The 14590-nt window shown below is 42.4% G+C and overlaps 2 protein-coding genes across 7 annotated transcripts in view; both read left to right on the top strand.

Moving 5' to 3' along the window:
* OSBPL8 (oxysterol binding protein like 8) overlaps nucleotides 1–10412 on the top strand; it is an 87745-nt gene extending 77333 nt beyond the window's left edge. For all 6 annotated transcript variants that reach the window (XM_027454754.3, XM_027454741.3, XM_038181018.2 and 3 more), the window contains 8 exons: nucleotides 639–736; nucleotides 2084–2173; nucleotides 2749–2885; nucleotides 3229–3414; nucleotides 4981–5068; nucleotides 5484–5586; nucleotides 6189–6294; nucleotides 6572–10412. In XM_027454754.3, the coding sequence (XP_027310555.1) occupies nucleotides 639–736; nucleotides 2084–2173; nucleotides 2749–2885; nucleotides 3229–3414; nucleotides 4981–5068; nucleotides 5484–5586; nucleotides 6189–6294; nucleotides 6572–6707 (944 nt within the window). In that variant the 3' untranslated portion in view covers nucleotides 6708–10412. The remainder of the gene's footprint in view (nucleotides 1–638; nucleotides 737–2083; nucleotides 2174–2748; nucleotides 2886–3228; nucleotides 3415–4980; nucleotides 5069–5483; nucleotides 5587–6188; nucleotides 6295–6571) is intronic.
* Nucleotides 10413–10485: 73 nt separating this feature from the next.
* On the top strand, nucleotides 10486–12766 carry BBS10 (Bardet-Biedl syndrome 10). The gene is made up of 2 exons (XM_027454789.3): nucleotides 10486–10706; nucleotides 10788–12766. Exons 1-2 carry the CDS (start codon nucleotides 10501–10503, stop codon nucleotides 12736–12738), a joined length of 2157 nt encoding a protein of 718 aa, XP_027310590.3. The 5' UTR covers nucleotides 10486–10500; the 3' UTR covers nucleotides 12739–12766.
* The last annotated feature ends 1824 nt before the right edge of the window (nucleotides 12767–14590 follow it).

The following is a 14590-nucleotide window of genomic DNA, read 5'->3' as shown; positions in this document are numbered from 1 at the left end:
TATTGGAAAAGTCTGTAGTATCTACACCTCACTGTGTGATTTGAGTGCAAAACATGACCATTTGTCTTTAGTTTTGCTGTTGGGAAATAGTAGTTCCTTTCTGGAAGGTTAGTAATTGTACAAAATACACTGCAGCATTGCTGGGCATTCTTCTTTCACATTCTCTGCCACAATTTGTTTATCAGAAGCCAGAATCAGCAACTCTAAGATTTCTTAGGGATGTATGGCAAATGAGTTTGCAGAATTATGTAATTTGACATTATTTTGGTAGGCTCTTTTTCTATTTTTTGTGAATGTTTTAACATTATCAGATTCTTTTTTTGTATGGTTTTGGTGAGAAAATAATGTGTAACGGGTAAAAAGCACCTTACATGCATCAAATCAAATCAAACCAAACAGGAAGAAGAACTAATGTGACTAGTAATGCCGACAGAGAAGGAGAAAGGTGGAAGAACGTTCAGGGAGGGAGAATGTTTTTTCAGCATGCACATGCTTGCATAGGCATCTGTTGTATGTAAAATGTACTCAGTGTTTCAAATGTGGGATTGCAGGGGAATCCCACTCTAGGAATTGGGCCCAAAGAACTTTAATTTTTATCTTGTCCGGTTAGAAATTTACATGTTGGCTTTTTCTTGCAGGAATTCTGTATGGCACAATGACCTTAGAGCTTGGGGGAACGGTCAATATCACCTGTGAAAAAACAGGCTACAGTGCAACAATTGAATTCAAACTCAAGGTCAGTGAACGCTGCGAGTGGGCATGAGAATAAGTGTTAGAATATTAAATATATTTTTATCTAAGGCTTGGCTTGATAATACAATCTCATTTCCTTTTCTTTAATATGGAATTGTCTTCTCTGGAAACTGAAGAATTCTCATTAATTGCCATGTATCTAGCTATGTGTATCTAGCAAATAGTGATTAAATTTAAAAAGGGAATTATATTGTCATCTGTTTATTTAGTGTACTCTTCTGTGTCCAAAGGTCTTGACTGAAACTTACAGCTCTGCCTTAACCTCTTGTCATAAGGACCCTTTTGTCACAGTGCTAACATACTGCTATGAAACTTTAGAACAACTTGGCTAGGGCAGGGGCAGGAGGAAGCAACAGTTGGTCTCATTTCCAGCAGTGGCATCTGTGTGTGTCTGGGAAAGTGTGCAAGAGCAGGGGAGCACCTTGCACAGGAACTGATCAGCAGCTCAGTTTTTTATGTCTTGTGAATATTTCATGGAGATTTTTAGTTCTCTGAAAACATTCAGGGCCTTTTTAATCTGGAGAGCTCAAACTCAGGTTCCCTTCTTCCACCCTGAATAAAACTTTAAACAGAGGTGGTGCAAGGGTTTTTGCTAACGTTCGGATCAGCCTAATGCCCAGCATTAAGGAGGAGTTATGCGCACTATTTTTGGCAGCTCTGTTTGCTGTAGAAGCACCCACCCAGTTGCAAAGGCTAAACAAAGGTTTCTCAACTATATGTAAATAGCTTGAGATTCTGAAAAATATGTTTGCCATCTTTGAGGCAGAAACTGATTCAAAGTTAAGCAAATAGCCATTAAAGAGAAATGTGCATATGAAGAGGAAAACTGTATTCGGCTGAGATTATAGAGGAAATTTAAAAGTTAGGAGGTTGTATTAATGGAAGTTTTGCCTCAGCCACACACAGGATACATGTGCAGACTATCAAAAAGGCTGAAGAAAATTCCCGGCAATCATTTTTTCTTGTTGCTTTTTTTTTTTTTTTTTTCAGAGTTAATCTCTAGTAACAAAGAGTCCTTGGCAAAGTGGTGAGATTTGTATAGCAAATGACAATTTCCTCCAAGATATCATCATGTCGCTGTTTTCTGCATTATTTGCCCTTTTCTTGACAGATTGCTTAGACTATTCATATGCTTTTGTTCTGTAAAGCTTTTGAGAAAACACAGAGAGAACAACTTATTTCTGGGATTATTTGACAGAGGTTGTGATATTGAAAGCAATCAGGGCTGTTTACATCAGATTTCTTAAATCACTTCGTTCCTTAACGCTCAACATGTATGCCAGTAATTTGCTATTAAAATAAACAGGAGGCATTTCGTTTTGTTTTGCAGCCGTTTTTAGGTAACAACGACAGTGTTAATCAAATATCAGGGAAAATAAAGCTTGGCAAAGAAGTTCTGGCTATTTTGGAAGGTCACTGGGTAAGTAGTGAGTGATAGTGCTGTGTAAGTTCTGGCAAGTGAAAATAACACTTAGGTATCTTTTTTTGTAACTAAATTAAAAAAAAAATAAAAATAAATGATTAAATGCCACTTGCATTGAAATACCTTTTTATAGTTAACCGGTTCTCAAGAATTATCTTGGATTCAATGTACTGTTAATTGCAGCCCTTACAGGTGGAAAAGTTGAGTATGTTTGAGTAGTTCCTGATGAAAATACTTTTCAACTTGTAAAATGTTTTAATATAAGTGTTAGTACTATGAAGAATTGTTCCGGCATCAGCATGAAATTTTTAAATTTTAGTTCTGGTGAGATGACAGTGGTGCCACTGTTGGATGTGGTTAATGGTTCCATTGTGTACCTATTCCAAGGTAGAGCCAGCGCAGAGTGCAGAAATTAAATTTTGTAACTAGCATATGTAATTACTTTTAACTGCATGCATCTGAAACAAAATAAATTCTGTTGGAAAAAATAGTTGATTATTCCTTCTGTTTGTATTATTTTGACACTTTTTGAGATCACTACAGTGAAGGTAACTGAACTCGATCTGTTACAGGATAGTGAAGTTACTATTAGGGACAAGAAAACAGATGTGTCGGAGACATTCTGGAACCCAACGTCTGATGTCAAGCAGCGTAGGTTACCTAGATACACCGTGAAGTTTGAAGAGCAAGATGACTTTGAGTCAGAGAAGTAAGTTCACTTTGGAAGCACTTACAACTGTTTTTTACAAAATAGAACTCATTGTTTTCTCCAAATTACAAAAAACAGCAAGTAGCAGTTGTTTTCCTTCCTTCATGTATTTGTTGATACTGAGCTGTTAAACAAGAAAGCAATAGTGTTAAATACTAAAAGTTTATAATTTATAAGTATTACAATCATAGAAGGTCTTGTTGGAAATGTAGATAAAATGTATGTTACAATACAGTAATGTCTTCTTTAGAGGTTGATCCCCTCACTTAGCCTATAATTAGGGAAGTGTTTTCAATCACTTATTATAAACAGATTGTAACTCGTTGTATTCCTTATTTGTCAGGCTTTGGCAGCAAGTGACTAAAGCAATAAATAATAAAGACCAAACAGAAGCTACTCAAGAGAAATATGTTCTGGAAGAAGCTCAGAGAAGGAGTGCCAGAGAGAGGAAACTTAAGGGTGAAGAGTGGACATGCAAGCTGTTTGATCAGGATTCAGTCACAGGAGAATGGCACTATAAATATGCTGAGTGAGTGCTGGAATGCTTATACCAAAACTGCTACTGAAATGCTGGGTAGTGCCTCTGAAGCTCTTGCTACGTGTCCGGGAGCACAAAAACTCAGAGTTATCCGAGTTTAAACTCGACAAATATGCAGTGCTACTCAATATTCCTAGTAATATGCTTCAACCAGGATCCATAATTTTTTAGCTGAATTTGGGCTGAACTTCACCAAAGAGAGGGCATTAATAAATAATGCTGAAAAGACAGTGATTGCTAAATCAGGAAAATATGTTTCATGTAATCATTGCAATGTGCTTTTCTATGTTGTTGTTTTTTATTTATTATTATTTTATTTTTCTTTTTTGGTTATGTGCCCCTCCACGTTCATGCTATATTCTAGAATTTTCTAGGGCACAGTGCTTTGGGATGCATTGTTCATATTTCTTGTCTCCTTGTGGCCTTGTGGTTCAAGTACATGCCACAGAAGTGTTAGAATGTGCTAGAAAGCAGTCTGTGCTGTCAGCAGTCTCTGGAATAAATTTCTGACTCTTTTTCTGCATCTGAGGCCAACTCACCCCCTGGTCCACATAGAGAGCAGAGTCTTTAATGCTCACTGTGAAGATGTGTTCAGTGAGCTGTGGAATTTAAGATACCTGAATTAGAAGCCAGGATTAGGGATATAGGTATCTGGATTGCAGATTTGAAAGACCTTTGGGAGAGGAATGCCTTGTTCTTACCCAGTTAACTTTAGGTGACATTTAACTCAAGACAGCTTAAGCTGAGATGTAAATGCAGGTGTATGTTTACGACATCTGAAACAGATGCAAATGTTTTAAAAGGCATACAGGAAGAGAGGAAAGTAAATCCATGTTTAATCTGCAGTTGCTGAAGCTGCACATCAGAATGATCTCCATGCAGCTGACTTGCAGTTTCTGTCCTGGAAAGGCCGTGCTCAGTGAGGATGTCTGTCTTTGCCTTTGGCTACTTGTCATTCTCCAATGAGCTCTGTCTTTTCCTTGGTTTTTTTTTTTTTTGTTTTTTTTTTTAATTTTATATAAACCTGCACCTGGAAAAACATTCTTAAAAATCTGAACAAGCAAACTGTACGTAGCTCAGTGCTGCCTCTTGACTGGTGTTGATTACCATTAGCCACTTTGGAATGTAAGCAGTGAGAGGGGTGACTGAGTCTTAATCTCATCTTCCTAGGCATACTGGCAAACACAAATACAAAAGTGTTAGAGTTATTATGGAAGTCAATAACATACAGTATCCACTGCTTTACCTTGCTCTTTTAAAAGGAAGAAAAAAAGGCAAAAAAGCAGCCCAAAGTAATAATAATAAAAAAATCCCCTCATTTCCCTGTAGTTCTAGAATAATAACTATGTTATGCAGAAAACCTCTCTATGTTGACGAGTACATAGCTCTGGCCAGATGATTCCATAATAATATGGTTGGTTAATATGATGGTTTGTATTCTTAACACTGCTTAGGGAAAAAGATCACTAACCTATATGTACTGACTAGTTTCGGAGCAAGAAAATACTTCTCATTTAAACTGCTGTGGTATTAATCATTTGTATTCACCTTGTCTAGTACCAGGCCATGGGACCCTTTGAATGATATGATCCAATTTGAAAAAGATGGCACAATCCAAACAAAAGTTCGGCACCGGACACCAATGGTATGTAGCAGTTTTGTTAACAAGTACAGAAAGATTCACACAATATATACAAGTGCTCAGATATATTGCATGATGTGTATGAACATCCTCAGAGCATTGGGAGGGTTAGAAAATATTGTTTTTACCATCCAAAAATGTAATTTATCTGGTCCATAGTCTTTCACTTCTGTGATGCATCCTGAGTGGTAGGGATGACTTAATTGGGTAGGGATATGAAATAATGCAAACTTGAACTCGACAGTTTAATACAACCTTTCCCTTAAACAGAAAGATGCACAAACTTCAGGTTATGTTTCTATCAACAATCTTAGCTTTGACTTCTGTAAGATATTGTGCTTTTAACTATTGCTGTCAGAATGTGCTGCTTTTGCTACAGTTCTGGTTCTCTGGAAATAATTCATAAGCTTAATTGTAGGTTAGTGTTCCAAAAATCAAGCGAAAACCAACCAGCCAGAAAAAGGGGGAGTGTGGTTTCTCATCCCCTGAGCCTGATAATCAGGATTCCTCTGGAAGTGAAGGTAGGAAAAAATGTTTTTGTACAAATATAATAAATTTATCTGACAGTTAAACAGCGTTCTGTAGTCACACGTACTCTTCTTATTTCAAGATGTTTGTATTACAAAATAATACGTGCTTTAGATAACACTTCAGTACGAAGCACATTCTGGAAAAACAAAAGCAGCAGAATGGCTGCTTTTGGTCTTAATTGCCTTTCCTGTCCTCTTAAATACCGATATGTAGTATAAGGCAGGCCTCAGTGCTGCACGTATTTAGTATCTCGAAAACAAATTGCGTTTGTAAGCTCTTTTCTTTCTTAAAACAAGGTGAATTGTTTTAATTTGTAGATCAGTATGTTGATAGAGACAGATTTTTTGTTGTTGAGAATGCTTGCAGAAATTTGACAGTACAGTGAGAGTTGTAAGACACTTCTAACACTTAACTTGCTGCCCTGTGCTATACGGGACTTTGGGATAAAGCTTTAGTTTTCACTAGAAACTTGATTAGAAAGCTTCCTCCTGGTTTTTGCAAAGCGTTTAGTTTGTCCTTGTTAGTTTGTTCAGTTTTGGACTAAGGACTTCTGTAATTCTGGGAATTACATCTGTCTTCTGTATTTTTCTAGCACAACTCATGAAGCATAATACAAGAATAAGGAAAAAAGGGGCGGATCTTGGTGAACTGCAGAGTGCCATTGAATCTATAAAGGAAACACAAGAAGACATTAAGAGGTAGTACTGAATAAAATGCTTTAAAGGGGTTTAGAGAATACTACTACTCTGTTTTTTTGGGGGAGAGGCTGGTGTGTATCTATCTTTCTGCTTTACAGCCTTGATGTCATTGAAAGAGTAGGAAAAGTAGTTCGACTACACTTCTTCCCAAGTGTCAGTTACTCATCAGTATTTCATAGTTTTCCTCACAGTTTGTGGTCTGTAGAGAGCCTTAAAATACTAGAAATGCCAAAATGTCTAGATAGGAATTTACAGGATATTATTCTGTATCTTACAGGGACATTATGGCTCTACGAAATCGAGTCACTTCTAATTCACCAACTGTGGACAACCAGTTCCTGCAGCTGAAGCACTATATCTTCATTTTACTCCTGGTTCTGCTACAGCTTATCATTAATTTCTTGTTCAAATAGGAAGTGTGAACAAGGGCCTTTTGGAACTGGAATGATCAGTTACTGGGGACCATATTTAAGCTGGACTTTAAATGATGCAATATTATTTAAAAGAGCCCTGTAGCAACAACTTACAGAACTTTTGCCTCAGAGTCCATGGTTCAGAATCATCCTTCTGTCTACCCAGTTGAAGTAAGAATCGTGTAAGTGCCAGTACACTCTTGCTCCTGGTTTGTGCCTCTGTCTCACAGACATACAACATCAGCCTTGTGTTTTATATCACGTCACACGCTGTACTGATGAATCTTCACCACGGAATAGATCAAATTGAAAATTCAGAGGTCAGGCACTGTAGATAGGACATGATTCCTGGTATGGTAGAGTAATAAACAAGCAGACTTTGTTACATTTCAACTTACTATTTTTGTAACGAAGTGACTTTAAAAGTGGCCATGCGTACCAACATTTTTTGTAAATGGTGTTGGATGTTTGGAAGTAAACTTTTCTTTAAGGTCAAACAAATATGTTACTGTAAAAAGGTCATGAATGTTAGGAACTGTTGAGTAAAAGCTGAAGTTTCTGGGAATTGTGAAATTTAATGTCCTTAATTTGTTCTGGAGGTATGACGGTTTTTATCCTGAATAACTGTAGTGGCTTATAAACCAGCTGTTTTAATTCTGTAGTTTTAAAACTTCAGACTCTTCATAATTACATTCCTGCATCTCCTGTACAGAGCACATTTCTACTAGTGCAGCACCTGGAAAGGTAACTGTCCGCTCATATTCATGAATTGCACATGTTGAGGACTTAGGCTATGTTTTTTAAGCCTTGATAAATGAACAGCTCTGAATTTACATTCGTGTATCGCCATATCACAGTAAGAAGACAGACTGCTGATGCCAGGACTCTTATTTTTGAAACAAAATGTGAAGATGCAAAGTTATGCATAGTATGTAGCAGGAGCTGAGCTTCCCAAAGGAAAGACTGTGTAGAACAGAATTTGGCCACTAACATCTCACTTGCAAATGAGAAGTGTGTGTTTAAAAGGGAACCAGCCTCAGGAACTGTGGGACAGCTAACAACACACGTCGGAACAAACGATAGGGAAACACTGCTTGTTAGATTTGTCCTTCCTACAGTATCTGCTAACTGAACACCCCGATGCACCTGTTCATTAAGCTGAGCCATACACATTTATGTGAAGCTTAAGTTTCAGTTTAGAAGCAGGGTTTGCAACATTTAATTTGAAGAACTAGATGCATGTATAGAACTTGTAAAATTTCATCCAAAAAAAAATCGGTGCCAGTGTTTATCTGGTGATTTCCTTACACAAGTCAAGCCTTTCCACCTTTGTATAAAGTCAGAAAGGAGCTGTAGTATTGTAAAGCTACTTTCAGCTACCCAGATGAGACAATGTGAGGATGGGAGGCACAATGCAAAATGCAACCAGGTTTGTTTTCAGTGGATCCTGTCAGAAATCAAATCCATCCTGCACAGTGGAAAGTTCAGAGGTCATTTTTGGCTTTTTTGGCATGTTCTGTCGATCCCTTTGCTATGGACAGCCTTACTGAGTCTCCAAGCGATGTCATATTCTGTTCTGCATCAGTCTTGTCCAGTATTTGGTGAAAATATTATTTACTGCTGTTTGTCATTCAAGCTCTTACATTCCTGCAGCTGACATCTTCACAGCACCTCACCTTGTTTTACCTTTCCCCTTCTCTGGGCCTCAGTGATGTAAAAGTTCTTTGCTTGAGCAGTCGACTTCAGCTTATTTCTTACAGCTTCATGTTAGAAATGCTAGTTCTTAAGTCTTTTTCAGGCATGGGGACTCTATTATGTCTACAACTGATGAGACAGAATTTGTGAATGTAGAAAGTCCCTCACTGTTACGTTTTCTGATGTTTGTTCTGTTTTGTTTTGTTTTTTAATAAAAAGAAACAATCCCTAAGTTAGCTCTCTAACAGAAACTGAAGTTGTTTGCCATATATAAAATGGCAAACTACTAATATTATAGTATTATTGTAATCTTCTCAGGATGAAATTTGACCATTCACTATAGTGGTCAAATGTCAAAGCTTCACCTGTCTTACAATCCAAGTCAGGTCCCTCTGTACATGGGGCTAATATAAGAGGAAATGAGCGAGGTAAAAAATAAATCAGAATTGGGGCAATAACTTCAATCCACTAAAATATCTCAGCTAAGTTTGTGGTGCTGAAACTCCTGAATGATAGTTAAAAGCTTTTTATCTGCCTTGTAAATAGAAATGTCCTTCTGCCCTTCTATGTTGATTTTAATCATGTGTATTTAAGATCAGTTATTAACACAGACTGGATGTATTTCTACATGAACTGCATGGTAGTGAATGTGGATTTGACACAGCTAGCTGGCAGGCTGTATGGTATCAGCATCAGACTAAACAAATGCTCCATATCTGAAATTCATGCGTGGTTCAAGACGAGAAAAACTTGAACAGAACGAAACAAAATGCCTATGCTTATTTTCCTTTTCAACTTATTTTTTAGAGGTCACTTCTGTTGTGAAAGTGTTTTTCATCATGGTCCAGGAAGGTAAAGGACATGATGAAACTTTTTACAATTGAAACTGCAGACTTCTGCTTGACGGTATGGTCAGATTTCTTAAATTCTAAAAAGTACATTGAAATCTAGCATTTGGTAGGGTTTTGTATGATGTTCCCTTATGTGAGTAGAACAAAGCAATTTCTTGCCTGACTCTTACAGTACAGCTGGTCACAGGCCTGGTGCACGAAGCCTTTTCTCTAGCACATCACCACTGCTAGAGAATCACCATTTAACCATGACGTGTGGCTGATCTTGAATATTATGTACTTAACACTGAGCTCTGCACAGAGTTGCTACCTTGACTGTACAGTTTGCAGATTTTTGAGGGCTGTAGCCTCCTACTGGTTTTTAAAGTTTAAAACAGCACTTGTTTCCACATTTGATTTACAAATGTTTTTTGTTGTTGTTGTTTCTTGTACAGGAAGTATTTCAGACTTTGTTGCCATGTGGTTTTGTTGTTCTGTTTTGTTTTCAAACGCACTCTAAGCCTTTAATTTGCCATTTAGGTACAGATTGCCTAGTTAGGTACGGATGACCTAAGGTTAAAAAGAGTAAATAAGCCATGTGAAACGTAGCAAGTAGCAGTTTCAGCAGCAGGTGACATTCCTTGCATTTCACATGTCGATTACTTTGAAGTAGGTGACATTACTTACTGAGGGCATAGCCTGGGGTTTTTGCCTCCAGTTTAATCTTGTAAAGAAATTATTTTATAGGTCTACCTTTCAAATGCGATGATGGTGGTTTCTTTTTATTATTATTATTTGTTTGTTGCCCTCTTGTGCCTTTGGGATTTGTTTTATTTTATTTGCCGGACTGGTGTTTATGAAACAGACTTTGGATTCGATGTGTAGTCTATTTTCTTAAAGGCTGTTATTTCCCCACCGTTTATGTAAGTGATGTATCGCAAGAATTCTGCCCCTCTGTAAATTTTAATGATCCTTTTTTGAAGGGTTATCCCGAAACCACTGAGAATGTCGCAGATACTCGAGTACTGTCAACAGTGCCTTCTCGACGGGCTTCGCGCTGTTCCGAGACGCGGGTGTACGGTTTGTCGACTTTGTGCCATACCTAACGCCCCCCTTTTGTCAAGGCTTGTGTGTTTGAGAACCGGCTTCCCTCGCGTAGTGAAATAAACACAGAAACTCCCTTCTCTGTCTCTTTTCTCCCCACGGGGGACTCCCCGTTGAGGTGGGCGGGTGCCGCCATGCCGCCCCCTCGCCTCAGGGCGCCGCGCATGCTCCCCGCGCTCCCCGCGGCCATGGCGGTGGCGGCCGCGGGGCGGCTGGCGGAGGAGGCGGCGGCCATGGCGGGCGCGGTGCGCGGCGCGCTGGGGCCGCGGGGCGGGCGGGCGCTAGTGCTGCAGCCCGACGGGCGGCCGCTGCTCACCAGGGACGGGCGGCGCCTGCTAGAGGCGCTCTGCCTGCAGCCGCCGACGGCCAGGTACCGCGGGGGGACGGGGAAGGGAGGAGGGGAGGCAGCGGGGGCGGGCGGTTGGCGCTGACCGGCTCTGCGTGCCCGCAGGGCGATGGCGGCCGCCGCCTGCCGGCACCGAGGCGCGACGGGGGACGGAGCCAAGACGTTCGTGCTGCTGCTGGCCGCCCTGCTGCGCGGCCTGCGGGCGGCCGGCGGGATCGGGCGGGCGCTGCCCGACTTCCAGAGGACGGTGCTGGAGCCGGCCGCCGCGCTGGGGCTGCGCCGCCACCTGCTGTCCGCCTTCCCCGGGGGCGAGGCGGAGCGGCGGGTAGACCTGGCGGCCCTGGAGGCGCTGCTGGACGCCTACCTGCGCGGCAGGGTCGGGCCGGGCGAGCGGCCGCGCCTCGCCCGCCTGTGCTGCGAGCTCCTCGCCCGCTGCGCCGCCTGCAGCCCGCCCGCCCTGCGCCTCCTCGGCCGCCATTTCGGGGCGCTGCACGCCGCCGTGCCCGGGCTGCCCCTCCAGGGCTCCACCGTGCTGCCCGGGGTCCTCCTCCGCAGGGACTTCGCCGCCTACAGCCCCAGCAGCGGAGCCGTGGGGGCCGTGCTGGTCAGCGAGCCCCTGCACGCTGCCCTCTCAGCACCCGGCGTCGAGCTCGTGGTGGGCTCCGAGGGTCAGTATGAGGCTGCCCGGCGCTGGTGCGAGGCCAGGACGGAAGCCGTGGTGAAGCGCTTGCGGAGCAGCAACGTAAAGCTGCTGCTGTCGAGCGTGAAGCAGCACGACGCCGTTGTCTACTACGCGAAGCTGCACGGCGTGTCCCTGGTGGAGTGCCTCTCCTCGGAAGAAGTTGACCTTATCCGTGAGCTGACGGGAGTCTCGCCCTACTCGCCTTCTGGTGATCAGGGGTGTGGTGAAATCACAGACACTGCAGTGGCGACATTTTGTCGGCCCTTGCTGCTGGGCTCCAACAGATACGTTCACATCGGCTTTGCCAGCAGCACATGTGCCTTTCAGCCTCATTGCCTCGTGCTTTGTGGGCCGGTGGATGGTGTTAATGAGCAACATGCTGCTGCCGTACAGGGGGCGTTCACCATGCTACAACAGCTGTTTAAAACAGTTGAAGGGAGGGAGGAATGGGGGTCCAAAGGTGAAAGCCAGAATGATGCCTCAGATGCTTGTAGCAGGCATTCTTCAGCTACTCAGAAACAATTTACAACAGAAAATATTTATTGTAACAGGAATCAGGTTTCTGAACATCAACTGAAAACACACAGGGGTGAAACAGAGACACAAAATGTAGACTCCACTCTAAAGGGAAGTGAAAATCCAGCAGGTATGCAAACAGCTTTGCAGACACCCTCAAATCCTGCCTCACACAGTGAAGAGTTAAGCGTTCCCTGCAAAGGGGCTGGCTCTTCAAGCGATGCACAAGAACCACATGCAAAATGCCAGTGTTCAGGTGAAATGCACAAGGGCTATGAAAGTGATTTATCAGTGGACCATCATAAGAATTATAGCACTGCTGTATTAACAACAGACAACACTAACACAGTTACCGTGTGTGACAGCCTAGATGTCGGTAAAGATCTAGAGAAAGCTAGCGGTGGTATCATTCCATTCAAACCTGAAGAGGGTTGTGTAAGTCCTGCTCAGAAATATTCTAGCTCCATCATAGAAGCAGGATCAGTTTTGCCAGTAGGAGGTTACTTTGAAATCTTATTACATTATTATATTCAGTACTACGCAAAGCAGCTTCAGCAGTCAGCAGTAACTGTCATATCCAGCGTAGTTGCTGATGCTTTGTTAATTATTCCAAAGTCTTTATATGGGACCACAGAAGGGAACAGCTTTGCCAAATTTTATCTCAACACCACAAATGCCCTCAGGAAAAATCAGCCCCTGCCTGTGAATGAGAAAGGCTTGGAGTCAGTGTATTGCAAATACCAGTTAGTAATTTCAGTTCTTCATTGTGTTACAGAGCTTCTCAGTATTGATTTAATAATCGGTGTTAAGCGGCCCCTACAAAAAATTGAGGATAATGACTCAGATGATGATTTCTGAAAACATAAATAAAAAATATTTTTCATGATGTGTTTTCCTGTGAAGTGGTCATGTTTCAAAATTCACTGCTAGAAATGAAAAGATCTGGTTTTACGTAAAAGGGTAAAAAATGACGTGCGACAACTGGGAGAGAGGAGTGAGAAAATGTAGAGAAAGCCACCCCTGCAGCCCCTAAGGTCAGTGCAGCGGGAGGGCAGGAGGTGCTCCAGTATCAGCACAAGTTCCCCTGCGGCCTGTGGAGAGGCCCCTGGTGGAGCAGGCTGTCCCCCTGCAGCCCATGGGTCCCACACGGAGCAGATCTCCACACTGCAGCCCCCCCATGGGTGGAGGAGCCCCCGGTGGAGCAGGTGGATGTGGCCTGGAGGAGGCTGCGGCCCACGGAGAGCCCCCGCAGGAGCAGGCCCCAGGCCGGAGCTGCAGCCCGTGGAGAAGAGCCCATGCAGGAGGAGGGGTCTGGGGGGAGCTGCTACCCATAGGGGACCCGTGCTGGAGCAGTTTGCTCCTGAGGGATGGACCCCGTGGTGTGGAGCCGTGTGGGAGCAGTTCTTGAAGAGCTGCTGCCTGTGGAGGCAGGCTCAGTTAAAGAAGAACGGCATCCCATGGGAGGGACCCCACATGGAGCAGGGGCAGAGAGGGACCGTGAGGGAGGGGTGGAAGTAAGGGATTGACCACAGCCCCGATTCTCCTGTACCCTTTGGGGTCTGGAGACAGTAGAAGAGAATTGAGACTGAAGTTGAGTCTACGAAGAAGGAGGGGGGGTTTGGAGGGGGGAAGGTATGCAGGGGTTTTGTTTGTTTGTTTGTTTTCATTGTCCTATTTTGTTATTAATTTGCAATAAAGTAATCTTCCTGTACCTGAGTCTGCATTACCCATGACAGGAAGTGGTGAGAGATCTCGTCTTTATCTCGACGTATGAGGCTTTTTCCATTGCATTTTCTGCCCCATTGTGCTGAGGAGCAGCAGTGAGGTAAGCAGCTATGTGGGCACCTGGTGACCAGTGAAGGCAGCCCAGCTCATGTGAGATGCAGCGTTTTTGTGCTCCATTGGCATCAGCCAAACTAGTAGCAGTAAGAGGAAAATCATGGAGTGACTGGCCAGCATTTGCTGTGGCAAGTTAATTTACATGACATTATTTAGTACAAGTATTTGGTCTTCTGGGCTGAATTGTGCTCCTGTAGAAGCAGGTTGTGTAATCGTGGAGAATATTTACTCAAGTAATAATGCAGTTTTGTGTGGAAAACCTAGGATAGTGTTTAAGTTCCAAGTTTAGTTACTAGGAGTATTCTGTTTTCTGCTTGTTTTTGTTTGTTTTTCACACAGCATTTTCACCCTGGTAAGATTTGCTCTAAGCTTAGTATTACCAGGATGTGAATTTACCTCTTTTGGTGCTGTGTGAAAAACTTGTTGTTTGTAAATGAAGGGCTACAGCTGATGGGTGTATCACAGTGGTTCTCTGTGTGCCATTGAGAGTATTGTGTAATAGCTGGAATAACGAATTTATTGACTTTTTTTTTTAATTTACCATTCAATAAAATGTAGTGAGGATATCTAAAATCATGGGCAAAAAATTTTGCCTGCTGTATCTGAGATGTTTACAACTAGAAATCAGATTTTTTCCCATTAGTTTATGTTGTTGGTTTCTGTTTTTGAGCTTCTTCAGGATAGTGTATCTACTGCTGGTGTTTGAGGTGTTTCGGCAGCAATGCTTTTTTATATGTGGCATGGTGATATATAATGTGATGCAAGGCAAGGCAAGGGTAAGGCAAAGGCAAGGCAAGGCATACCCTTGCCAAGATGTTATTGCTAATAACAAGCACTTGCCACAAAGAATATGTAACAACTTATGAGTCAC

The sequence above is a fragment of the Anas platyrhynchos genome, chromosome 1 (genome assembly GCF_047663525.1).
Source record: "Anas platyrhynchos isolate ZD024472 breed Pekin duck chromosome 1, IASCAAS_PekinDuck_T2T, whole genome shotgun sequence".
NCBI lineage: Eukaryota > Metazoa > Chordata > Aves > Anseriformes > Anatidae > Anas > Anas platyrhynchos.
This window is presented reverse-complemented; position numbering and strand designations above follow the sequence as displayed.

What these genes read in the sequence shown, in the direction of transcription:
- BBS10 (XM_027454789.3), top strand. Translation starts at nt 10,501, where the DNA reads ATGCTCCCCGCGCTCCCCGCGGCCATGGCGGTGGCGGCCGCGGGGCGG. An exon ending in CTGCAGCCGCCGACGGCCAG is followed by an intron (nt 10,707 to 10,787) that starts GTACCGCGGGGG and finishes GCGTGCCCGCAG; the next exon opens with GGCGATGGCGGCCGCCGCCT.